The 27427-nt window shown below is 40.4% G+C and overlaps 1 protein-coding gene across 1 annotated transcript; it reads right to left on the reverse strand.

The window, feature by feature from the left end:
* smad3a (SMAD family member 3a) lies at nucleotides 1–26392 on the reverse strand. Its single transcript, XM_086071306.1, has 8 exons — nucleotides 25741–26392; nucleotides 7505–7698; nucleotides 7280–7414; nucleotides 6309–6434; nucleotides 4548–4760; nucleotides 4297–4434; nucleotides 3823–3967; nucleotides 1–1607 (listed from the first exon to the last, which is right to left on the reverse strand). Exons 1-8 carry the CDS (start codon nucleotides 25941–25943, stop codon nucleotides 1484–1486), a joined length of 1278 nt encoding a protein of 425 aa, XP_085927432.1. The 5' UTR covers nucleotides 25944–26392; the 3' UTR covers nucleotides 1–1483.
* Nucleotides 26393–27427: the final 1035 nt, after the last annotated feature.

Consider the following 27427-nt stretch of genomic DNA (forward strand, 5'->3'; position numbering starts at 1 on the left):
GTATGTACACACATTTTTTTATTTCATAGAAAAAACAAACGTACAAAGCGACACAACATTTTATAGACAGGAGAAAATAAAGGACATACTGTAATTGTATAACAGACATTCAAAATGAAGCAAAATGACAACTTATCCGGATGACCTAATTGAGCAATTTGGAAAAGCACAAACAGTCACTAAAGATTGTGCAAAGAATACTTCTCAGACTACAGGGTCTAATAAGAGCCCTTTGAGGACTTGTACTGAAGCGTTCAGTGACACCACTAAAAGGAGTCATGGTCCAGATTAGTAGATGCTACTTTTTCTGAAACAAATTGAACATTTGAAGGGTTTGACAGTCATCGCCCAGCTGTTAGTGTCAACACACTTGCTTTTATGTCCCAACAATGTTAAATATTAGCATCACTGGGCAGGCATTAATGTCAAAGCTGGATTTATGAAAACACACTTTAATGTAAGGAGATACGTGTCCATGTTCAGGTAGTGGAATCTTTATTTTATACGTAAATGTACCCACTGCCAGAACCATAAGACTGCAATTTCTTTCATCAATCTTTGATCATCTTTTGACAAAAATCATCAACATTATAAAGGTAAATGGTCAAAAAGCAATAATATAAACTAGATAGTAAAAATACAAACTGAGCGGAGCTATTATTTACACGCTTCCGTCTAAACTTTTCCCTTTATTAAAAGCTGCATGGTGAAAAAGTTCCTACTAGAAAAAATAGAAATCATGTGTCACATCAGTCTTTTCTGCGGATTTCTGTATACAATTAGGCTGTTGTTGTTTTTTTACAGTCCTGAGAGTTTAAACATGAATATAAAGTAAGGAAACAACAGCACTTTCTCCTCAGGTACAAATGTTGAGTATGTGAGATGTCTTCGATCGCTTTATTGTGGACGCCTGCTACATGTCAGCTATGACAAATCACACGCATAACAAGAAGAGTGTGTGAAGCAAATTTGCATTAACAGCAGGGGCGGAGCTATGTGCTGGCCAGGCGACTCTCTGGCCACCCCTACATAAGATGGTGCAGATAATTAGTTCCAATTATCCTTTGGGAATTTGTATGAAAGCATGTCAGACATGTTTTTAAGACACCTGGGGTGTGTTTTAAATTTCGCAAAAGAAAAAAGTGACTCTCATCAGAAACCCCAAAATGAATAGGAGGTTAAACAAGGTCTTAGACACGAAATCTTTCTCTAACAATGCATTGTGACATACACTATATTATGTACAACATAAAAAAACAAATAGGAATCTCTTAATTGAACAACAAAAACAGCCCCTCATTGAGAGGTGACAAAAACATTCAACAAGCAGAGTTCATACTAACATGGTCTTGCTTTAATGCACTTGTCCCCTTTTGCCACACAAGAATAAAACATGTCCTGTGTATAAAAAAAGTGCTACTGACAGCTGGTGGGGATGAAGAGCAGGCTTGTGTCTCACTAACATCGATGGGAAGGAGGTTCCCTAGGAGACGCTGGAGCAGCGGATGCTGGGGGAGCCCATCTGCGTCAGCACCTTGTCCAGCCACTGCAAGGGGCCGTTGAGGTGCAGCTCGATCCAGCAGGGGGTGCTGGTCACCGTTTGCCGCCTGCAAACAGATCCAGCAGCATTTGAATGAATCAATGAATGAATGAATGTCGGCAAACTTTTACTACAATACAATACAATACATTAACAACTCGTAAATGTTCTTCTTTTCTCAATGAATTGAAGAGAGTCGAGCAGGTCCAGAAGATTTCAATCATTCAGCTGGAGAAAGTGACAGTGAGGTGTGCGTTGAGGTGGACAAGTGGGAGGTCTTGGCTGGCCCAGCGATGGGAATCCTGTTTTTAAGTGTCTCCACATGACAGCGCTGGAATGCCGCCACTCCCGGCGCAGCGGCTTCTCCCCCGTGGGCGCTAATCATTCTTACTATCAGTGAGTCAGACTTGAAAACTTGGAGGGGGCAGAAGAGGGAAAGTCTGACATCTCTTTTCGACACAGTCCATGTGTGTTTGTTTAAAAATAGCCTGACGTGCCAGCTGAGGCTGGCCTCTATTGAGACAAGCCAGAAGACGTCTGACAGCGGGGGAAGATGGCCTCTCGGATGGGGCTTGCTCCAGTCAAGTGTGAAATACATTTAGGTGCAATAATGTCCTTATGAGAGACTTTATATCGTCTACTTTATAAAAATCCACACAATATAGTGATGAGAGACCAGTGTAGGTAAGGAGTGAACGATTCCAATTGCACACTCTAAAAACAGTTGGATCAAAAATGGACCGATCCTCTACTTGGGTCAATTTGACCCAACTTTGAGTCAAGAAATGGGTCTTTTAGTGTGAAACATCTCATAAATAATGGTCATATCCTTTACTTGGGTCATTTTGTATAAAACAACACAGAAAGTTGGGTCAAATTGACCCATAAAGTGGATTAGTGCATTTTTGATCCATAATCGGGTTCCTTTTGACCCAACTGTTTTTAGAGTGCAGCAACTGTATTCGGAATCATTCACTAATGGTAAATGGACTGCTTCTTATATAGCACTTTATCGACACCATATGGGGCCCAAAGCGCTTTACAATGCCTCACATTCACCCTTTCACACACACGTTCATACACCAGTGGTCAGCTGCTGCCATGCAAGGCGCTGTCAGGTCCACTGGGAGCAAATCGGGGTTCAGTGTTTTGCTTAAGGACACTTGGGCTACGTTTACAATGCAGGCAAATGCGACCCAGATCAGATTTTTCACCTGCGACCTGTATCTGACTTTTTTATGTCAGTCTGGACGGCTCAATTCAGATTTTTTTCATATCCGACCTCTGTCACTTTCATATGTTGTCCTAGATCGGATACGTATCTGAATTTTTGCAATGCGACCACAGTCTGAACAGCCAGGTCGCATATATCCGACCTCGACGTCATCAAAAGTCCAATGTGACGCTTTATGCTTGACGCATCTGCAAGGTCCGCTCGGCTTGGGAGATGTACGTGAATTGGCAAAGTTGTTTCGAGTAACAGTTGTAACTTTATATTTGACTTCAATTTAATCCCACTTAAAACATGATGTCTAAAGATGACATTTGTGGTGGTGATTTTAGTCATTTAGCCACGCAGACGGCTCATTTATTACGCGCGGCAATGACGTGACGTCATCGTTCGATAGAGAAAAAAAGGAGGGCTTCCGTGAGATGAGGCGCTCGAACAGGCTCGCCTCATTTTCACAAAATTATTATTATTATTATATTAATATTTCTACCTCCTCCTGCATCACCTCTGTTGATATGAGATGGTAAAAATATGAGCCCCGACGACGGACTTGTAAAAGTTCGTGGCCCTAACACGCTGGACCATACATATTTACTTCTGCAAACACAGCGTTGTGAGTGACCTATCTTCGTCTGCGCATGCGGGTCACTTTGGGGACGCATTATGTCCACACAGCAGACAGAATAAGGTCGCAATTAATAGGTCATTTGAACGCTTACTCGAAAAAACATCGGATTTCATCCCCAAAAAAATTGAGCATTAAGACCCGCAGTGTGAACGTAGCCTTGGTCACCAGGGGTGAGGATCGAACCCACAACGTCACGGATGGGAGACAACGACTCTTACCACTGAGCTTGCCGCCCACTAATCTAATCTAATCTAATCAAATCTAAAACAGAACTAATAAAAAAACAACTAAAATCCCATATTAACCTCCACATTATGCCACACTTATTCCCTTTATTAATTCACAACATACCTCATATGGAGTACATTCAGACGATATTTAATTGCCAATGCAGTCTTAGGCACTAAACGATCTGCAACGTACCTGTACTCGGCCCCCCAGCCCTTCACAAAGCTCATGCGAATGGTGCACATCCTGGTGAGTTGGTACACGGCCTCAAAGCCCTGGTTGACCGACTGCGCCAGCAGTGCAGCAAACTCCTGGTTGTTGAAGATCTTCAGATTACAGCCTGGGGAGACGGACGGCAGAAGGCGAAAACAATGCAGTCAAGTCAGACGCGTGAATGGAAAGTAAAGTTGACGGTGACAAATAATTACAAACTTCTCATGCAGTGTAGAATGTGAGCTACTTGTCTGTTTTGTCAACGCCACTGCTGTGGGTAAGAATTCCACCAATAGACAGACAATGGACAATTTTGAGAGTCTTCAGTTCACTTGACATGCAAGTTTTTGGAATGTGTGAGGAAGCCGGCGCACACAAAAGGTCTAACTACAATTCGTCTTCAGCCCCCACTTTTTTCACAATGTCCCATCTCCATTGCGTGTCCTGATCTCTCACCTGGAGGGATCTTGCAGACAGTGGCGGGGTGCCAGCCGTAGCGCTGATTACAGTTGGGGCTCTGCACGAAGATGGCGCTGTCGCTGAGACACTCGGCAAACACCTCGCCTCCGATGTAATAGAGTCGCACTCCGCGGCCTTGAAAGAAGCAGAGTGGTTAAGTCCTCAGGCAAACAACACCAAGAAGATATGAGCAGCCAAAGTCATGAGAGCGTCGAACGTGAACGGTCCACGAGCACGGGGATGCCTACCAATGTGTCTGCGTGTGAGCTCCACTGCAGCGTTGCGGTTGACGTTGGACAAAAGGCCCAGGCAGAAACGCTCAGAGTTGGAAGGGTCAGTAAAACCGTCGACCGTCAGCGAGGGCTGCGAGGCGTGGAAGGTCTCGCCTACACGCTGGTTCAGCTCATAGTAGGAAATGGAGCACCAGAAGGCCGGCTCGCAGTATGTCACGGGCTGGAGATCTGATGGAGGGAGACTTCAGATCAGCACAAGCCACGCTGAACCACATGAAATAGGTGGATTCGTGGAATCAAATGGAATTTATTGTCATTGCAGGTCAAAAGTACAGATCAACAAAATTGTCACGTTTCGGTTCTGAGGGGTTGTCTTTTTGTTTGCATCTGATTGGCCAACAGCGAGGCAGCAAGCAACGCCGTGGAGCACGCCCATTTCTTTATTTTATGCAAACGAAGAAAGAGGCGCCCCCGCGGTCTTCGCCAAGTCATAAAAATACAGTTTATACAATAAATATAATAATGTTTTACAACAATACTGAACTATATTTACAATTTAAAAGGTACATGTGGATGGATTTGTAATGATTGTGTTTAAAAATAAAAAATAAACGCTTGCCTGGTCGTATGTTTCCATTCACTTGAATGAGAGCTCCAACGGCAGTTAAATGAAAGAGACTGAGCTCTCTTTTCAGAAATAGCTTCGGGAGTCATTCGTGAAACCGGTAGTGAAATCAAGATCGCAATATTTCATCCATGGTGGTCCATATGAAATTGTAAATATGATTCAATGTTAGCGCGACTTGCCACTCGTGAAATGTTATGGCGAGCCGCACGTATTGCGGGAGTGCAAGCTTGGCTTGGACAGTTCAAATGATCCCGCCCCCTTTCCGCCTGCTGTTATGAAAATGCAATGGAGGCCGTGAAGTGTCGTTCCGTACAGTGTGGTGTGGTAGCGTGTTGTGCGGGGCTAATGGAAAAGCGGCATATGTCCACCAGGATCTGCCTGGAAGAGCGGGATGAAGTGGCTGGGGAGAAGGGAAGCCTGGGTTTAAGTTTACAGTGCATCATTCAGCTTTGCTCCTGTTTCACTGTGAGATGACGTCCGATTGTTCCCATGAATGTGAAGTTTGTCTGAGATGGCCAAAATTGCATATAGTGTTGTGGAAGACGTCAGTTCCAGACAGCGACTGAGCAGCTTCAACAGAGTCCAGTGATGATGAGGACCACATGAACATGAAGGGACAAAACCTAAGTGTGGAAAACATTATACTGAACCTGCGTCACATCATTTCAATATCATCTGCAGTATCCCATAAGCTTTTACCAGACAACTAGTGGAAACTCAAGCTTCACTGTTTGGCCACTGGAGGCAGAAATGGTCAAATGACATGACCGTTTTCAAAAAATTCCTCTGGTTTTGTTCATTTGCAACATTTCGTCCTCTGCTTTCATGTATGCAAACAAGCTGCTTAGGGTCTGATGTTATTTCGTCTGGAGTTTTGTGCCAAGACCCCTGGTGTTTTCCGTCCTGACCTGATAAACGTGGGATATTGTCACTGATGTCTGTGTGGCCGGAATGCTATCTTGGCTGTTTCACAGCTCACACAGTGCAAGGAAAACAAAAGGCTCTTTCATCACCTGGTTTCCTCTGACAAAAAGGAGTCAAATCAAACACAGCTTTCCCACTGGGGAGATTTTCTATCACAACATTTGTCTGCAAGTGAAGGCGGACAGACTACAAAGAAAGCAAACAAAGAAACACTCGGTCCTTACCCAAGTTATTGTGTGTGGGGGAAACGGGATTGGGCGACAGGTTTGGTGAGCCTGTGTCCATGCTGTGGGTCATCTGGTGATCGCTGGTCTCGCCATCCTCACTGAGGTAGCCCGGAGGTGGCGTTTCTGAACATGCAAACGCAGGAAGTCTCGTTTAAATATATTGTCACCGCTGCTATGTGAAAAACACTTATGTCCATTTCTCTTTAAATATATAAAAAAAAGAGATAGAAAGAGATGTGAAAAACACTTTATGTCTATTTTTTTAAACTGAATGCAGACAAAAATGTAAAAAATAAATAAATAAAACAAATAAAAAATGGACATAACTGTTACGACATACGAGCGACCATTGTACATTTCCATGCCATAATTGTTTAGTTTTTTATCATATTATAATATTTGATATCCTTTTTGTGGATTTTCACACACACATATTGCACAAATAACATGTAATTGACCATTATTCCTACCTCTGTGTACATTGTTTATATTGTAGATATCTAGATATTTTATTATATGCTATTTTATTATTCTATTTTATTTATTTTTTTAACTTATGTTTTTACTCATTTCTTATTGCACTGACAAGGGGAAATCGTCCACAATTTCGTTGTACATGTGTATAATGACAATAAAGGCATCCTATCCTATTACAGTTATTTTTGACCAATGAAACTAGCTTGAAAACCTAAATTATTTTTATATATGTGGGCATTTTTCTATTTTTTTAATATATTTTTTTATTTAAATTTTACACTATAATAAACACACAAATGCTGTCCCCCTCAAACCAAAAAAAGGCAGGCTACATTAATAATCATTAATTTTACATTCTACATAGTGTATTTTCCTTTTCCAAAAAAGGACATGAATAAGTCCCAAATGTGGGCATCACTTAAAAAAACAAACAAAAAAAACCGCATAAACCAATCCGATCAGGGTGCTGCGGGTGTAGGTGAAGGTGGTACCTGGTATATAGTTACTCTGGGGCTCAATGCCAGCAGGGAAATTGGTGTTTTCAGGGATTGAATGACTGTAGTCATCGAGAGGTGGAAATTCACTGGGGATTTCTGTGTGTCTGGGTACCAGCACAGGAGGGAGGACTGTGTGATGGACACATATGCACACAGACGGGTAAGAAAGTAACACAAACAAAAACAAAATGTGTCTTGAGCCACGGAGGAACATCTTACCTGGAGTTTCTACTCTTTGGTAGTGGTAGGGGTTGACGCACACCTCGTCCTTCTTTGTGTGAAAGGCGTATTCGCACAACTCCACTGCCCGCAGTTCATGGTGGGACTGCAGGTCGGGCCAACGCCACAAACGACAGTAGATAACATGGGGAAGACCTTTTCTGTGGGAAACTTGCAGACGGCCATCCAGAGACCTGCAGAAAGAAGAGAGGGAAGAGAGAACAGTTAGGAGCTACAACGGGTGAAGTATATTTATGACTTGTATTATGTTGCGTAACACGCTTACTCGCTGATCGAGGTTTGCAACGAGTGGTACTCTTGCGCTAGAGATTGACATAATGGGGTTAGATCTGATCATCTGTGAGCACAATGATCCGCAAAAAATAAACACACAGCTTATTATGCAAGAATTCATTAGGACATCCATCTGTTGCTTCATAAGTCAATAAATGTGATATTCAACAGCTAAAAGCTCAGCGAATTGTCATCTGGGATGGCTTTGGGTTTTCTTTCGCAAAAGCTTTCATTCCCCGCTTCGTTCACTTTGCACGTGTTAGTGAATTGGAATAGTGGCAATCAGCGAACTCGGTCAAGTCGACCACAAAAATGTGTTTACCCAAAAATGGCTGCCTACATTGTTGCAGACACACACACTCAGTCAAGAAAGGACTTCATTGCCATGGAAGAATACACCAAAGAAAACAAATGCTTTGGGGTCACTTCAAGATGAAAAAAGAAAAGAAAAGAAAAATACAAACAACATTTTACGTAATTACTGCAAACTGGAGCTGGAGCTTGGAGACAGGAACATGGAACATGTCGCACACACGTGACAACAAGCCAGCCGGCTCATATTATTAAAGGTAACATATTTAAAAAAAAAAATCTCTTTACTTCACTAGCACTAGCTAATGTAATGTATCCGACCATCACTTGTTAGAACACACTCTATGGTGTTTCTAGACCAGTGGTTCTCAACTGGTGGGTCAAGACCACCAAAAGCTAAGTATTCTTATTTGGATTTGTTTTAAATATATCTTGCGGTTTTTTGGCCTTGGAGTCCTCTTTTTTTGTTTCGGTCCAGATTTTTCATTTGGATGCATTCTTCCTTCTCCTAAGAACTAGCCCTCAATAACGTTTTTGGGAAATTGGAACCAGGTAATTAAATGATCAGACCTAGCAACGTCCTCAAACCTTTCCACAGTACTGTACGTGCAGACTAATCTGTACTGTATATATGTGTGCATGGGAACATACAGCATACAATTCAAGTCATAAGAATGGAAAGTAGTAAAGGAAGTGAAGAAAGCCAAATTCCCAAAGTACATGTGTGATATCAAATGTCATGAATGAGGAAACCGCATGTGACAGGATTTCCTATCGTTGCCTTTTACAGGATTATGAGCTGAAATTAGGATCAAATGTTTGGTGCCTGTCCAGAAACTCGAGTAGGACAACAAAAAGCAACACACTAGCTATTGCAAGGGTTCTACGTGGGAGGTTGTGTTCTTACAATTCGTTTAGGAAAGGGCTGGACTCACATGCTCTAACATGCATGCATGTGACCTCCTATCCAAACAAATAACTGAGCTGCTTGAGTTACAAAACACACAACCTCTGAAGGTTAGCATTTGCTCAACTATTTTTATGGAAATGTCTGTGGCCCGCTAAATTGTATATGCAGGGTATATGAAACATTATCCTTACTGATGGAAGTTTACAATTACAGGATACTTACTAGCACATTTCCACTAAGTGCTACAGTTCTACTTTGGTTCTCCAAGGTACAGTTTGGATTGATAAACCTGAATAGGGCTTGCATTTTCACTTACAGGATGCGTAAGGATCCAATATTCACTGAAGAGTGTAACATCATAGCAGCACGTATACTGTACCTTACTACCACTTCAATGTTAGATTAACTATGTGGCACTGACTTTCCTGCTCTTTCATCTGCCACTGCTTTTCACGCCTATCTGTTTTGTCAAACAATTGTGATGACTTAGGTCAGATGAGCACGACCCGAGTGTACAGACTGCAGTTGCATTGGATAAATATCCGATTTATCTCCACATACTGAGTTATACTGTTCACGTTGACATGGGGGAAAAAAAGACCTGTAGCATAAACATAGCCTCTGCAACTAAAGATAAAAAAAAAAGAGACAAAAGCTCGATAGCTGAAGAGCATCAACCATATTAGTAAAGGATTGTGATACACTCATTGGGACATATGTGGTAACCCTTTTGGACATTAAGAAAAAGTAACTCGTAAAAGTTTTCAAGTGATGAAAGCAGCTAAAATGTCTCTTGATAAATTGTCCAAAGCTCCTGCTGAAAAGAAGGAAACATGGAAAATACATTAGCAAAGAGGAAAAGTGAATGGAAGAAAAACATTGACTTCAAACCATTAATAATCACAATTCAACTTGTGGTTATGAAAATAGCTCTCTGAATGTGTAACTACTGTAAAAATGGCATTCAAGTAGCGATATTGTTCAGGTTCTGCTGTAGGGTGTTCCCTTTTTGGACGGGAAAAATTAAAACAGCTGGCTTGAGTGGAGATGTGTGAAATGATGTGATGTCTTTGGTATGCGTCTTATGTCCCTGCTGCTGCGTGGGTGTCTGCTGGGACGAGACTCTGCGTGGGCTCACACAGACATGCACAAAGTGCAGTGGCATTAGTTGCTGCCGCGTCGTCCTACTTTGGCTTATTTTCTTTGAAAGGCCCCTTTTAACCTCATTATTACACTTTGAATTGCCTGAGGACACTCTAAGCTACAGTATTTGCTCAATTGTCATCGTATCAGCATTAGCCCACTACTGGTCCTTTTACATTGCTCACTGATTCTACTTATGTGTTGATGTCCGAAATGTATATTTGGTTTAGTGGTCTGTTTGCTGTAGACTGAAATTATCATGTAATAAAAAAGTCAGAGTAATCATATCAATACTTCATAAAGCAACACGGATTATGTAATGCAAGATGCTGTACAAGTGTATTTATATGTATTTTGTGCTTTTGTGTGCCTTATCAAGATAAAAGTGTATGAGTAAGTAATAGTAAAAGTAACACATGGCAGCCCATGTTGCAGGTCCCGACACTTCTTGCCGTATGGCTGTTCGAGCCAAACACTGTCAAGCTGAAATCCAGAAGGACAGACAGGTCCAGACACACACTATTTGCCCTTCATTCCACTGACTCACTTCCGTGAGGACATTTACAGTGTGGATGGGAAACGGCAGTGAAAACGGCACCAGTTTCACGCTTCAGCTTGCTGCTGAGAGGAAGAAGTGGCAGCACTTTCTAAACAGCCACAACACGAAAGGATGTTTCGAGGCCGGAGGCTGCTTGGTGAGCAAGGAGATGAACAGAAGGTGTGGGCAAAAGTTGCACACGGACAAACCCATGCAAATGAAAACATAACCACATTTGTTTTGAAATTGTTATTTTCTCATTTTTCAAGATAATTGGTTCATTGTTAAATTCAGTAAAAGACAGATATAGACATTCATGCATGTTTATCGTGGTTACAAATACGGCAGAGTCCCCCCAAAAAATTATTGACAATAATATGTTCTATGCAGCCCTAGTAGTCTAAATACAGTATTCTGGTGATAGTGGAATATGAGTTAAGCAGCAACATCCAGCAGTTTTTATCAATATCAGAAGGCGGCCATTTTGCCACTTGCTGTCGAGTGAAAATGACATCGCAGTTGCATAGGTCTCGGGTAACGACCAATCACAACTCAGCTTCAGAAAACAGGTGATCTGTTCAGTCGACAGCAAGTGGCAAAATGGCCGCCGCCTGGGATGAATTAAAAACGGATGGATTTTCCCGCTTAACTCATATTCCACAAATGTTTTGACTAGTAGGTCACATTTAACATATTATTGTCAAGAAATGTTTAAGGTTGATTTCCACTTTAAGTCAGTTAACTGAACTTTCAATATAACTAATGCTGCATTCGAGGATGGTCAGAAGTTGGATCTATCCGAGTTGTATTTTCCCGGTTACGACCTGAAAGTGTTCGAGGTAAAACTAAATGACCAAAATGGCGGATAGTGATACAAAAAAACATATTTTGGTCCTCAAAACTAATTTTGACCTCCAGCAAACTTATCTTCTCGCAATTTTGCTTCATTTATTGTTTTTATTTGATTTCATAAGCATTTCATACAGTTCAATAGTTCGCCATAGAATTTCATGCAGGGAGTTAGTGGCATACTGTCACATACGTTATGTGTTATGTGGAGTTAAGTCGAATATTTATCAAGTTTTATACTCGAGTATATTGTGTTTTACCATTCACGGTCTGTGCTTCCAAAGGGGTCACATTGTAGTCCGTCTGTGAAGTCGGGGTCCTTTTTTCCCCCTCAGACTTCGCAAGTGGGATTTTCGAGTTCACACTTCCTGGTTTGAACTCGGAAAAGTCCAACTTCCGACCGTCCTTGAATGCAGCATACATCTTGCAGGTCTGAACGATTAATTCTGTTTGAACTTCACTTGTCATATCATGATCAAATCAAGCTCATAAATAATAGTAATACTCTCTGCAAATCGTGTGTAAAATGCGAGAAAAATAGTTAGTTTGTCAGTGAACGTTTGTGTGTGCATCCCAGTGTGACGTCTGAAAGCCATAGAGCCGGCTCAGACAGAGCAGATTGAACTTGACAGACTTCAGATGGAGGACAAAATAAACACAGCGAGGAAAGCCTATTTACTTTGAGAGACACACACATGTGTACAGGTTTACTACTCTTTCTCACACACACATGTACACACACCCCTCAAATCTTTTGACACGGCCCTTGTTTGAACTTTCAGCATTTCTAATTCCCCCCCAAAAATACAGAAGTTGCTGTTTGTTGTCTCATAGCCAGGATGTTAGAACATTTAATTGTCAGTAAAAATATGAACACATAGCACATGCTATGGAATTTTGGGGTAACTTAGTTCATACAAGCATAAAGAGGAGGGTTGGGGCTGGCTAAAGAAAGGAGGGTGCTGCTGGACAAAGGACTGGCAGGGTGTCTCAAAAGCTCAGGGCAGCTCAGAGTGTCTGGGCCTTGTGACCCCCACTGCTATCCCCCCTCTCCTCCGTCTGTCTCACTCCCCACTAGTCTACCTCCATCCTTGCACTGAGAGAAGGTTGTGTTGGGAAGGAGAAAGGATGGGGGATCACTGGACTAAAATTGTGCTTCTGTAGTTCTTGCAAAGTCCTGAAGGCAACTACTATCAGAGCGAACAACTGTAGAGTAAATTGGACTCTATTTAGAGTTGGACCAAATAGACTCAGTTTTAGAGTAATATTTACACTTGGAAGAGAGTAAAATAAGCTGAAGGTCGTAAGTTTGTTTCTTAACCCTTGAGTGACTTTTATTTGTATTTATTTTTTCAGTTCTTTCTTTTACTCTCTTCCAAGTGTAAATATTACTCTAAAACTGAGTCCCAATAACAGAGTCAAATTTACTCTACAGAATCGACTGTGTACTTATTTTGAAATCTGGACAGCCACCTAAATAAACCATGTCATCCCAACACTTTCACATAACAGTCCAAGAGAATGTTGTCTGTTGCATTGCGTTCATATTGTATGATTGAGTGATTGCTTGGTTACATCTTAATTTACCACAACAGAATCATGCATCTTTCGATATGAACCTGCCAACATTCACTTTTTCACAGATGAAAAAACAATTCAAAGTTTGAATTTCTCTTCAAAAATCATTAAGTGGAGTTTGACATTCAAGCAGAGACATTTATTTAGATAATTGCTATTTAAAGCAACTTTTACTAAAGTGCCATATGCCGGAGAGTTGTTTTGTGTCTTTAAGTGTCAGGTGTTCATGAAGTGAATTTTCTCAAGCGGTGGAAAATACTTCATTGTCATGAGGAATTGTAGTCATTCACTCGACTCTCTCCAGGCTGGGCTGCTCATGTACAGTATGTCTACTGGTTTCATATATCACATGTCTTTCATCGGTCACAGCACTCTCCAACCCAATGATATCCCTTGTGGGACACGGTCAAACTGGCTTTCGCTTTTCCCTCCCAACCGATTATTTCCCTCAGCATCCCCTTCTTTTGCAAGGAAAAGAAGCATCTAATAGCTTTTCCAGAAAGGGTGGGAGGTGTGTGTGGAATACGTTCCTATGGTTCACTTGCACCACTGGAGGAATGTACTTGAAAGCCACGATGTGTAAACTTTACAAGGGTTTTTCCTCCCTGGAATTCAAGAAAATTATACCCCTGGCATCTTAAACCCAATACAATTAAAATACAAAAACAAATAATCAACAACAATTGCCATAGAGGCTGTAGTACTTAAGAAATAAAAATAATAAGGCATGATTTACATCTTGCCTTTATGGCCATACAGTAGACATGTGTTTGTTGTGCCACCTCCATTTGTTTTTCATTCACAAAAACAAGTTCCATAAATTAGGCCATAAATGAGTTAGCTGCTAAATCTTGCAGGCTGTGTGATGACCAGAGCAGCCTGTGACTTTCAAAATAATAATGAATGATGATTCGAATGTTCCAAATGGGATCAATAAATGAACTCAAATGCCAAGCATTATCGCAGAGCAAATGGTAAACACGTTAGGCCGGTCTGCAGGCCAAGGAAAACAAAATTTAATTCATTTTCTTAAACCGAAAGTAATTTTCAAAGGAACATATCATTCAACATCTGTAAGTTATCCGGTTACATTTCCATTCTAAAATCCAAGAAACTGAGACAATTGACATTCACTATATGGTGAATATGAACTAATGATTGTCCGTTATGTTTTTTTTTCAGGGCCGATACTGATAACGACTATTGTCAAGCCGATAACCGATAATAATATCGGGAGCTGATTTTTAAAAAAATATCAAATCCAGCTTCTTTTTTTTAAAGTATATGTTTATTGAACAACTTTTAGGGATCATAAAATATTGGAGTTAAAAAATAATAATATCTTAGCCAATAGAAAAAGTTCAGGGATATCCAGGGGCATTAGCATGTCTTCGAAAATTAAATAAAAACCTAAACAAGTAACTAGCTCCCTAGTGTTTTCCAAAATGTCAAAATATCTGAAGTTTTAAATTCTAACTGATCTTAATTTTAATTTCAACCAAAAACAGAAGATGCTGGGAGTTCCCAGGGTCAGCAGCATCTCTGAAAATTTGAATCATTAGTTCCCTGAAGTTAGCACTTTTTTAAATAAATCTACATTCGGCCATATGATTCTTCAAAATGGCCAATGCCGATATTCGTCAAAATGCTGAATATTGGCTCTATGAACGAAAACAGTTTTCTTGTAGTCTGAGCTGGAGTTTGGGCTGTGTTTGAAGCCGGAATCTTGTTTTTTTGTTTTTTGTTTCCAACATTGGCCAACTTACTGACCCCCATTAACTAGTCCTTATCTTAGGACTAACTTGAATGTGACTTTGAAGCTTTTTTTTTGTGCCAGGTTGTTTTCCTGCACATGGCCAGTTGTAAACCAGCAATCAGTGAGCACAAAGGCAGGTTTGTTGTCTGGCATGTCTGTGTGTATGCAGCTTGTGCATGTGCAAGCACGTGCACGCACTCACCCCGCAGATAGACGGCCACGGCAAAGTCAAGGCCAAGCTGTCTCCTTAACCCCTCCGGCACAAACAGCAGCCCACACCCTCCCAAAGACTCTTCCAGCCTCAAAGAGCATTGCCCTCAGCTAACACACACACTGACATGCGAATTACACAGACTCATATCAAATGTGTAGGGCTAGGAATTCTCATTAACTTATTACCGGCATTAGAGTTGACCGTGCAACCGCATACTTAATCCCATTGACCCTCAAATGACTCAAAAAGAATGAGAGTAATGAGTGTGCAAAGAGAGACTTTTGACCCCAATGATCAATGTTTCAAAGGTTATTGAAAGCACTCCAAGCCACTATGATATTATGATATACAACAAGGCAATACAATTGTTATTTTTATTTTTCCATCAGATATATCTTCATGTCAATGTGCTTAAGTCCAGACAAATTACTTTTCTCAATTCACTTAATTCACAATTCTAATGCTTTTGTGACCTTTTTGTGACATTTTCTTGATGACTTTGAAATGGTAGTGTATTGGCTTGGCCAGGCCAGTGTCTGTATATAGGCAGTGGCCGGACAATGTGGCAAACTGGCCAGCTTTGAGTTGCTGGGCCTCTGTAATATTCTGTTCAAATATTTGCGCAAAACTTATGAAAACTGGATGTGGCAATGACAAGCTACTCCACCAACAAGTGCCCTACAGTCCAATTGGATAACATAACAGAAAAGCTCACACAAATCACTCCTCAGAATATCACACTGTACCAAGCGTCTACTGTATAAGTGAGTACAACCATGAGTGAGTGTAGTGGAAAATGGGCTATAGTCGATACACAGTAGTTGTGTAAATAAACATCCCTGACTTTATTTGCAAAATATGGTATATTCGGCATTAAAAAACTTGTGACATGTCTATAAATTGCGCTCTGTTGTGAAAACAAACCACTACTAACATTTACTACAAGTTTCTTTGTATTTCACAAGTGTACTACGCCAAGCATTCTCAGTCATTAATTTGCCAACTTTTTATTTATTTGTTTTACTCCCAGCCACTAACACACCTTTGATCTTGATAGTCCCCCTCACTTCCCTCCACCCTCCCCCACTACCAGACACAACACAAGGATTTGTCTACAGTACTCTTTCAACGACACATGAACTTTACACTGAACTTCTAAAACTGCTTAATGAGACAGACCATTAAATAATATAACATCCAGAAAATTAAAAAAGTTGTGACATCATGGAAGAGGGCTTCAAGCAAGGTACAAAGAGCAGGTAGCAAGTAAACAGCCACAAACATGTCTGACAACAAATCTCTGGTTAGTGTGAGTATTTTGAAAAGCAAACCTTTTTACAACGCTCGGTCATCTTCGGAGGCCATCCAGGATATTTATTTCTCCTTCGCTTTTGTGTGTGTGACTGTGACGTCATGCAAGAGGCCCCTTACAAGGTAAAATAACTTCTCTGTACACTAGGGCTGGGTATCAATTCTCATTTCGATTCACAAGAGTTCAGTTTGATTCGGTTTCCATTTTCCCCGATTCGATTCAATTGAATTCAATACAATATTGATTAATTATCAATTCTTCTTAAATGTCAAGGAAATGATAAAAACTCCACTAAAATTAAATTCGAAATGAAAGCTTTGCAGAGGCAGTAACTGGTTAAATGATTAATTTTATTAATGACAGTAACATGTGCTCTTTTCCTACGCCTGTTCCCACTACGCTGTGGGGTCGGGTCGGCTGGAAAGTAACACGTGTTATAATAACTTAAGTGTTACACAAACATTGACATCAGCAAGGATGAGATGAAAATGTTTTCATAATTCTAATTCAATAATTGTAAATATAAATTAAAACGATTGTAAATTGCCTTAAAGTGCAATAAGTCAGGTCTTTCATAAATGTAAGAAAGTACTTTTCATAAAAACAGTAAGATACTAAAAAATCTGCCTTTAAAATTCTATTTTCTAATAAATTTATAGGAAAAGGAGATATTAAAATAATCAATTCATGGCTTTATGAATCGATATCAGGCTCAAAAAGGAAAATTGATTCAATATCGATGATTCTATGTTTTTTAAATCCAGCCTTATACTGTACACCCAAAAAAATGTGCCCGAACACAAGAAATATAAATCTATCAAATAATTGATGATATTAAATACTTACATTTTTGAGCGTGAATACAAGAAAATCCATGGACCATATAATACCCGAGAACAGAGAAAAACTGCTTATGAAGTGCAATTTCGGGGGAGATATAATGTTCAAGTGCAATTGTTATTATTGCGCAATTATGGTAGTTTGGTATTCTTATAAAGAACAGCTTCTTCTCAGTTCCATAAATAGCAAAAATTATGTATGCATCTACGTATGTATTTACTGGATTTTTTTTTTTTTACTCAACAAGAAATTTGAATTTTGCTTATTTACAGAGAAAATATTATAAATGCTAAAGCTACAGACAGCACAACAGAGGAATCTCTCCCTTGAGGCTCAGTGAGAAAAAGCAAACATGAAAGCAACACACATGAATCCTTCCAATATTTTTGCTACTTCTGTTTCCAGCTGATGCAAGGTCTCTGATCCTTAGTTCAATGTTGAAGTCGAATAAACAATAGAAGTTGTTACTTACAATAACTTCTAAGCAAAACAACAAAGTAGTTTGGCTGTGTCCCGAGCTCAGATGACTCAGCTTTCCTTCAGCAAATGCACATATATAATAAATTTCTTTCATGAGCTTTAAAGCATGTATAGATTCTCAAAGATCCTCACTAAAATGTGACCTGAGTTGTATCGATCGGCAAATGGTGCCCACGCACAACAATGTGTGAACAAATGCAAATGCTGCTACAATTACTTTAGTGACGTATATGAACAGTGAAGTTTATGGAAGTGAATCATCACTCCAGTGGAAAAGTCAAACCGTAAACGTGACCCCCCACCACCCAATTTTGGTCACTCAACCATTCCACGTGTAAATCTAAGAATACAAATTGGTGAATAATATTAATATTTAAGTTGTGACTTTTCTGCAAAACTGGTGCGTACTCTCATAGTTGACTCATTTAAAGTTTTACAGTGTTTATGACCAGTTTGTGACTATCTCCAGTTGACTGCTTCTGGCAAATGGGGATGATAAAAAGCAGGCAGAGAAAGAGGAAGGAGGTAAGTCATTAACCACAATTCCACAAGTGTTCTTTGTTGACTGACCTGAGCCTGAAGGTGGACAGGGAGGGGTGTTACCGTGTTACCATCAAGCGTTTAGTGTGTACTATGCTTCAAAAAAAGAAAGAAAAATGAAAACTCCTTGTCAAACCACAGTGACCTCAAGGACAAGTAAAGATGCAGCCCTTTGGAGATGGTTGGCCAAACCACATAAACGTTAAAAGTGTTACTCACAATTTTGGAAAATGTGAATTAAGAGGGTCGCCGTTTACAATTAAGCAACAGTGAAATTGAAGCATGTTACCAACGAAGTGTTCCCATTAAATAACAAGATTCAACTCAAATAGTCAAATATGTCCAATTCGAATGTAGGAACACAAGCCATATTTGACATTTTAAGATGAACGTTTTTATTTATTTAATAGGAAAAAATGTTTTATAAAGAAAATGAGGATTCAAATTATTCTAATGATCTTTTATTTATCTATTTCCTTTTTTAAAGAAAGAAAAATACCTCAAACTGCAATTTAAGGCACATACTCCTTCTACATGAGAGTGAATGACAAACTAGCCTATGTTCACATCATTGAAAAAGAGGCAAAGAAAGGTCACAAAGCTACAGTTGTCGGACTACCGGTACTTTAATAGCAGACAGCTGTGCACTCACGACTAGCCGCTAACACCGGAGACTTATGCCGAATCACACAATGATGGCGTAATAAACTAGAGATTTCTTAGCGCCCTAAATTAGCAATTGATAATTGTCAGGATGGCGACGTGTTGATGCTGGCATGTAGTGGCAATGAAAAACTACGATAAGGCAATCCCAAATGTGTAGAAGGCAAGTCAAGCTTGCCGTCAGCGTCACCCCATCATGCAGGCCAACTTCAAAATAAAAGCCTACTAAGGCTATTGCATGGCATCAACGTATTCTTTCTTGAGCTTTATTTTGAAGTTAGCCTTGGTTCAGGCGGCATGTTACTTTATTGAATGTTTGTAGCTTTCTTGACAAGTCACAGCTGCAGCGCACCGTTGCCAAAAAATGCTCCCATACATGCCACTTACATGATCGAGAAGGTTTTTTTTCTCTGCCATCCAGGGGTGAAAGTGGCTAGAATTTCTTGCCGGAACTCCCTGACATAAAGGTCACTGCGCAGCCAGAATGTTTTGTTTTGTTTTTATCATGTGCAAAATAGCAGATAACAAAAAAAACGACGTGCACACATTGACGTGACTCCTCAGATACACAGAGAACGGAGCCGGTGGGCAGAACTCCGTGGGATAAATAAATAATAGATATCGTTGGAAACGGATGACGCTACACAAGCACACTGGAACAATTCATAAGCACTTTATGCTCTGTTCACACCAAAATAGGGGGAAGCGTTCTGCTGTCGTACCAAAAGTATTTACCCCTGTATAAAAATGGCATCTCCTGCCGTGGGATATTATAACTTTTACCACAGAAAAGTGGAAATTCTTTGAAAAAGTTCCTTGTAAACTGACATTTAAACTTCAAACATCTGGAACAAAACAGTAACATCAGTCGTCTGAGCTTTTATATCTGAGATTTCCTACTGCGTGTGTGATCATTGAATGAGTGCTTGCTTTTCTTTTGCTTCTCCGCAATAAATACTTTTTTTTGTTTCCAAACAAAGCCCATGTGTGTTTTTATGTATTTATTGAAAAACATGCATTGTACCCGCAGGAAGGGATAAAAAATGTTTACGGGGGTATTAAGTGGTTGCCCGTGTTGTTGCACGCAGGTGACAACAGACAGGACGCTGTGTGTGACGTAGTCCATCCCCGAAGCCGATGTGGCACATATTTCAGCCTATCAGGCCGCGAGGCGAAATGCGAAGAAAGTTAAATTTTTTTAACTTTGGCGAATTTCCGCCACACCGCACCCATGTCTCCAAACGCGTCCTCCGCGCCGCCCCACGCCTCCGCGTGATATGCAATCGCTCACGCTCCCCCCGCTTTTGGTGACTTGTTGTTTATGTAAAGCTGACGTTCAGTAGATTTTTTTTCTTCTTAGGTGGCAGCCTGGCAGGTTATTTAACATGGGGTTTTGACAGTTGCCATCATATTTTCGGACCGGTCCCGAATTTTTTTCGGCCAACCCATGCTGCCATCATAGTGAATGTGGACTGATCTTGTTGCCGTCACGTGAATGTGCTTTTAAATTAGAAGCAGCTTTTTGGATATCATGGCGAGGTTGGCATCATCCATGTTTGTTGCACCTGCGTGTGACGTGTGTGCTTCCCAAAGTATCTCAGAGATGACGGTACAGCGCTTATGAGTTTCGCAATATTTTGAACGTTCTGTATACCTTTATTAACATATTTTAATAATCGGAATGTGGATATTTGTGACTCGATTCAGATTCTGAATCGGGATGCATCTAAGAATCTGAAATTTCCCGCACCCCTAATATGTAAATATGTATGTATGTATGTATATATATATATATATATATATATATATATATTAGGGGTGTGAATTGCCTAGTACCTGGCGATTCGATTCGCATCACGATTCATAGGTCACAATTCGATTCGATAACGATTAATCCCGATACGAATCTATAAATTTAATATTGCGATTTTTTTTAAACTCAAATTTAGAAAATACTAATCAGTAAATTTGTACATGTACACTGTAAGATTTGTATGAAAATGTATTTACTTATCTGAAAATTCAGGCTTATAACTGAGCTACTGCATTTACCAAACAGGTTGCAGTCTGTTTCATGTCTGAACAGCACTGAAATCAAATATTAAGGCTTAATGTTCTATTAATTTAACATTCTTCCATGCTTAATGTGTGAATCCTAACCCTAAGTAAGACATTTTGTTGAATATTCCCATTAAAAATTGATGTTTAAAAATCAATTCGGCCGCATATCAAATCGATTCGAGAATTGTGCGCTGTAATATTGCGATATATTGCCAAATATAATTGTAACCACTCCACCAGCATGAGCAGCTACAGCCTGAGTCGCTCACTGGTGCGCTAGCTAAACCTCATCTTCAAGTGTCAGGGAGAGAAAGGAGCTGACCTCATCGTGGACAGGCCTCAACATGCGGTCAGCTGCTCTCGGCATGCCGGGACACGGAGAATTAATAGAACCAGCAGCTCTCAATGGAACACTGTTAGGTCACACTGGCAGCAAATTGTGATCCTGGGTCATCTTCATGCGCTCTGCCTCTTCCCCTCCGCATTAGTGGTGGGAAATACGAAACCTGGATCACTCCGAACATTGTATACATTTCCGGGTAGGCTTAAGTGTGAATGCTGCTTGCCTGGGCCGTACGGTATGAGCTGTGATATGCACACTTGTGGCAATGAAGAATCTGGGAGTGCCCTGTGTGCTCTTCAGTTTCAGCAAACACATGGTATGTGATTAAATCTAAATTACAGCCTCTATGTGTTACTTTTAACAACGTTGTGCACATTCTGGAATTCACTGTTGCTGTTGCAAGAGAGAAAGTGAGGTCATATTAGGGCTGGGCGATATGGGCCAAAATTAAAATTAATATTATTAGGGCTGCAGCTATCAAATATTTTGGTATTCAGATATCCTACTGAAAATGTTCAATCTCAGTACATTACTGTATTTTTTGTTTACAAGTATTTGCTGTATATAAATTACAGTTACTTACTGTTTTTACTTTTACAGCAATTCACTGTAATCTAGTTTACAACCGTTTTTGTATTTTACGTAATTACACAATATAGTATGTCGTTGTAAAATCCATCCATCCATTTTCTTAACCGTTTATTCCCCAAAAGGGTCACTGGAGCCTATCCCAGCTGGTTTTGGGCAGTAGGCAGGGTACACCTTAAACAGGCTGCCAGCCAATTGCAGGGCACACAGAGACAAACAACCATCCACACTCACTGTCACGCCGAGGGTCAACTTAAGAATGCTTAATTAACCCGACATGCACGTCTTTGGAATGTGGGAGGAGACCAGTGCACCTGGAGAAAACCCACACAGGGGAGGCCACGCAAACACCACCCAGGCAGGCCGAAGCCCGGACTTGATCTCACGCACTTAGCACTGGGAGGCGGACGTGCTAACCAGTCACCCACCATGCCGCCCTGGTTGTAAAATCAATCCTCGTTCTGCAGCTGAGTGCATAAATGAATGTTAGCTGTAATGTTGCCTGTTTATCGGAGAAATGTGATGTGAAAACAATGCAGACTGCCCTTGCGCTAAAATATTGTTCTTGTCCTTGCTCCGTCGACAATACAGGGGCCGCTATTTGCTTCTTCGCCTATAGATACCCGGCAAAATCCAACAATCTTTACAGTATTTACCTGTAATCCACATATATGTGTGCCAAAACATAGTTGCTGTAAAATATACATTATTTTACCGCTAATTATACAGCAAATTACTGTACATTGTTTTTGCCCATAATGTACTTTGTTTTACACATAATGCATTGCTGTATACAGTTAAATATTGTAAAATAAAAAAAACAAGAAAATGCTGTAATTTTTTACTGTAGATTTTATAGAAATTTGTTACAGTATATGCACACTTGTTTACAACTGACAGTATGCACGTGTCGACACTCAACGTTAACAGGGGGGGGGGGGGCACTCGACGTCAACGGTAATACGATGACAAGCAAAATGTATACCTTATATTGAATATACCGTTTATATCACCCAGCCCTAGGTCATATAGTATTTTGGTTTGCTGAATCCAATCTGAATTGTCCAGTAAACTTAAGCAACCCCAAGTTGCTCCTGATGTTGAGTCAATGTGGAACTTATTTTGTTTTCACGTCAGAATTTGCAATCATTATTGCTGATAAAATGGCTGAATGAAGTAAAATGGTAAAAGTGCATTGTGTACTAAAATGTAGAATGTAATATATGCGTATTAATGTTAACAAAGAAGACACAATGCCACAATGTTTCAAACTAGAAAGAAAGTGTGTGTAAAACAAAACTTTGTTAAAGCTACTGAACGTAGAATATTCCATTTTGAATCGCTACTGCCACCTGCTGACGAAAAATGAAACTGCACATACCGTTCTTCACATACACACCACGCACATTACTTCACATTCGCAGACAGGGCGCGGGAAATTCTAACACGAATCCAGTCTGAAAACTATTGGCCAGAGGCTTGCAGGAGTACCCATTGTGAACAGCTAAGGTGTTAATTGACTAATTAGAAGGCATTTTAGTCATAAATGGTCAAATAAAAAGCTTACTGTAAAGTTATTTGGGGGGGAAAAGTTCCATATTGCAGCTTTAAGTTGCCAGTTGAGTGAGAGTTTACATTCAAAGATTTGAGCTAATAAAGCATATTAACCTTGCTTTACAACTGTCTTGATTGCAATCTATACGTTACACTTTGCTTAAGTGCTCCATTTCTTTCTCCTTTCAGTCTTCTCTCGAATAAATCGTGCTTCCTTTTCGTGACCCAATGCCGAGATGTTAATAACGTAAAAGCAGAGCTGTTAGTGAGGGCACAACATAACTGAGGTTACAAAGCATGGACTGGACACAGTTACATGAGATTGTACATACCGCAGTTGTATAAATGGAGTCAGCTGGCAATGAGTTGTCTTAATTTCTTTCCGTGTTCATAGTAATAGTTTGTGTGCTGTGTTTTCTGTGTGCTGCAGTGAATAACTTGTACATGTCTACATTTGCAAATTGAGTTAAAAAAAAAAGTAATAAAAAGCTTTCACTCTCCACCCTTTTTGTTGCGTGTTCGTCTCTCATTGTGACTGATGTGTTTAGTGTAGCTGCACACTACTTACTGGACGTCATAACAGTTTCCCACTATTACAGAAGCATGACTATTTTCCATCCATTTTCTATATCGCTCTTCCTGTTCAGGGTTACGGGGAGCTGGAGCATATCTCAGCTGACGTGAGGCGAAAGGCAGACTACTCACCAGTCAATCGCAGGGCACATACTAACTAGACAGACAACCATTGGCACTCGCCTTCACACTGTCATTGAGTGGGAACTGAACCCACACTGCACAAAGGAAAGTCAGTCAAGTTAACCGTTACACCAACAGTAACTTGGCACTATTATCTTGCAGTGGAAAACCAACCACCCTGAAATGTGGCAAGTCAAGCCAAGTTAAGCCACGGCAGGCCGAGTAGGAAGGGAAGAATGGGACTTTTATGACCGTAGCTGGAGAAATGAGAGTTTGCTTACTGTGCGTTGCTGATTTGCCAGTAAGCAAGACACTGTGACTGAACCTTCAACTACTCTGCGTTAGTAACTCATATTTAAATTGCCCTGTAACGCTTGTATAAATGGCTGTATTAAAGACACGCTGTACTGCATTATCACCATATGAACAATTAATTTCGCTGCGTACTGACCTGATACAACGTGTATTCTTATATTGTTTTTAAGGGTTTTTATAGCATAGTGAACATGCAAGTACATGTTTAAAGTTGCCCGTCAGTGTAGTTACACAACACTGAGTAATTAAAGAGTAAGAGTAGAAAGTAATTAAGAGTAAGAAGATGAGGCTGGGAGAATAAATGCCTGTATGTGTTGCTGCTCCATGTGTGTTAAAATAGCAGTTGTTTGAAGCTTTACAATAACTGTGACATCTACGATGTTTTGCAATATTCACTATATTGGCGTTAAGCTAGAGGACTTTCATTGGACTAGATTATATAGTTTGGTTGAACAATGTTGATGTTTACATTTTGCTTCATTTATTTTTGTTTTATGTACGTTTCACAGTAAACTTCAACTGAGTGTGACAAATAAACGTCTTGAAGCAAGCATGAGAACTGTGGAGTTTGGTGGAAAATGTATACCCCTCAACAAATGTTTCTTCCAATGTAAAATATGTGCCTTTGGCTATTGGGAAACTGCCTTTTGTTGATCACAAGGCTACTGTTGTTGATTTTAAAACCCCAAATAAACAATAGAACAGCATGTGCCTAAACCTGCGCTACTAGAAACGTTGACCCGTTATACTAGTGTAATTTAAAGACATACACATAAAAATGATTTGACTTGACTCTCTAATGACACCTGTCCTCCACTTTCCAGTCTAGTTGAATGCATCTCCACGGTGTTGAATGCCCTCCGAGAGAAGAGCGAGAGGAGGCCAGCACTGGCACATAGCGCCAGAAAACCAAGCAGATTAAGGACAAGTTATATAACTTGGATTCCATTTGCGCCTGTGCATCGCATTGCAACGCATAGCTACGAAAAATGTCCTCCACTCTTACTTTGCAAAGTGTGTTTGCTGGCGTGGCGTATGTGGAATATATGAGCAACGATTTGCAAGCTGTCCAACAGCACTGACTTATTTACGTCTTATAAACATACTTTATGTACGAGAAAGGAAGCGGAAATGAGGATGATAATATGTCGTACTGCAGAAAAGACGAATACGTTCAAGTAGGTGTGTAATTTGGTGGCACAACGCCGTAATTAACCTGCCCGGTGGTCAGCACGAACTGCTCTTCTTACCTTGGTATAGTGATGCATTTTGTGTTGATATTCTGCGTGGTGATGGCTTTCTCCAGTTCGTCCAGTTGTCCCGTCTTCTTCAGCTTCTTCACAAGACTTTTCACCGCCTTTTCACACCACTTCTCCTCCTGGCCGTTCTGCTCTCCCTTCTTCCAGCCCAAAAGTCGTTTGACGATGGGGGGAGTGAAAGGAAGGATTGACATCTTCTATCTTGCGCTTGGCTTATTCTAATGGCCACAAGTTGGGCTTCCGCGGGGAATAAAAACCCAAGCGAGCTGTCTTTCAAAGCGAACCGGACGACACGGTCGAAATTGTTATTTATCCAATGTTTGAATATGGTTCAAGTCCAACTGTGGCATCCCGGGGTTTAACGTTGCAGTGAACTCTGTCCGCCTGACTGGAGCTCATGAAATGTGTGATGGCAGTCTGTTGCGCTGTGGAATTAGTACGCCTCCGCCAAGAAACCTAGTCCCGTCTATACGTTCTCAAACGAAGGTTATTTTAAGACATAGACCAATGAATGTCGCGCCAAACGTACTATTCTTCTCCAAATTGACTCAAATAAACATGTGTTCTTCGAAATGTGGTGCCCTAATCCTTAATAAATGTTTTATTTTAAGTTCAGAGTCATCCGCGGCGCTGGTTCCATCGTGCGAAGTCTGCATGAAATGCAAATGCTGGAGTTGCAGCTGAGCGTGTCTATTGAAACTTCAGACTGCAGAGCACACTCTCCAAAAGGCCGTCTAAGCAGCTGAACAATTGCGCAACTCATTCCCCTTTACTAATGGTGCACTTGCACTAAAAAGGCAGGCTGCTGTGCCGAATTAAGACGTACGTAAGCCCTCGAACGAGTTATGCAACACTGGACAAGATACTATTGTAATGGCCACTTTGTTAGCATATGATTAAATATATAACAGTTGAAAAGCAACATCATTTTTAATGAACTGACATGGCATACCACTTTAGAACTACCGAGGGTGGTCAGTTGATTGGGACTCTTACACAGACTGTTTTCCACCATCCTATTGCATTATTTTGTAACTAGTAACAACAAAACACTGTTCTAGTGTGGGCTCAAAATTATACAACTGGATTGTTTGTGAGGAGCTTCTGTAAAATGAAGTGATAAAACGGAATTTTGCTCACGTCAACAAGCTATGACACCCACTTGTCTCAGCTTGTTACTGGTATGAACAGAAAATACCTACTCGACAAGATGGAAGTTTGATGTTCAGCATGGCTCATATGTGCACTTACTCGTGCTGTGAAAAGTGTCCCATCTATGCAGGCACCAGATGCACAATACAAGTGCAGCACAGTTGAACCGCAGTACAGTGAAAGTGATAGTGGGTTTAGGGTGTTAAACTGCCTTTGTTGTTCAGCTTCAAAAGGAAGGAAGACTTTTATTGCGTTCAAGAACCGGCTGTAAGAAGGTTAGAATGCACACATGGAGTGGTGCACTTTCTGACTTTTCATTGCCAAATTTGCAGCACAATTGCGTGAGATGCGTTAATAATAAAAAAGAGAAACTACTGGTAAATACAAATTGCAGGAATATATGTAGCTGCTATAATTCTAAAAGTGTTGATTTACTGTATTTGAAAAGTGAACAGTCAAGCCACATAGTGATGTGAAATGTGACTGGCAACCCGAATGTGCCACCACTTCCTCTTTCCCTGCTGTA

Source organism: Leptonotus elevatus, chromosome 3, assembly GCF_054856555.1.
Source record: "Leptonotus elevatus isolate MCC_2025b chromosome 3, RoL_Lele_1.0, whole genome shotgun sequence".
Classification (NCBI taxonomy): Eukaryota; Metazoa; Chordata; class Actinopteri; order Syngnathiformes; family Syngnathidae; genus Leptonotus; species Leptonotus elevatus.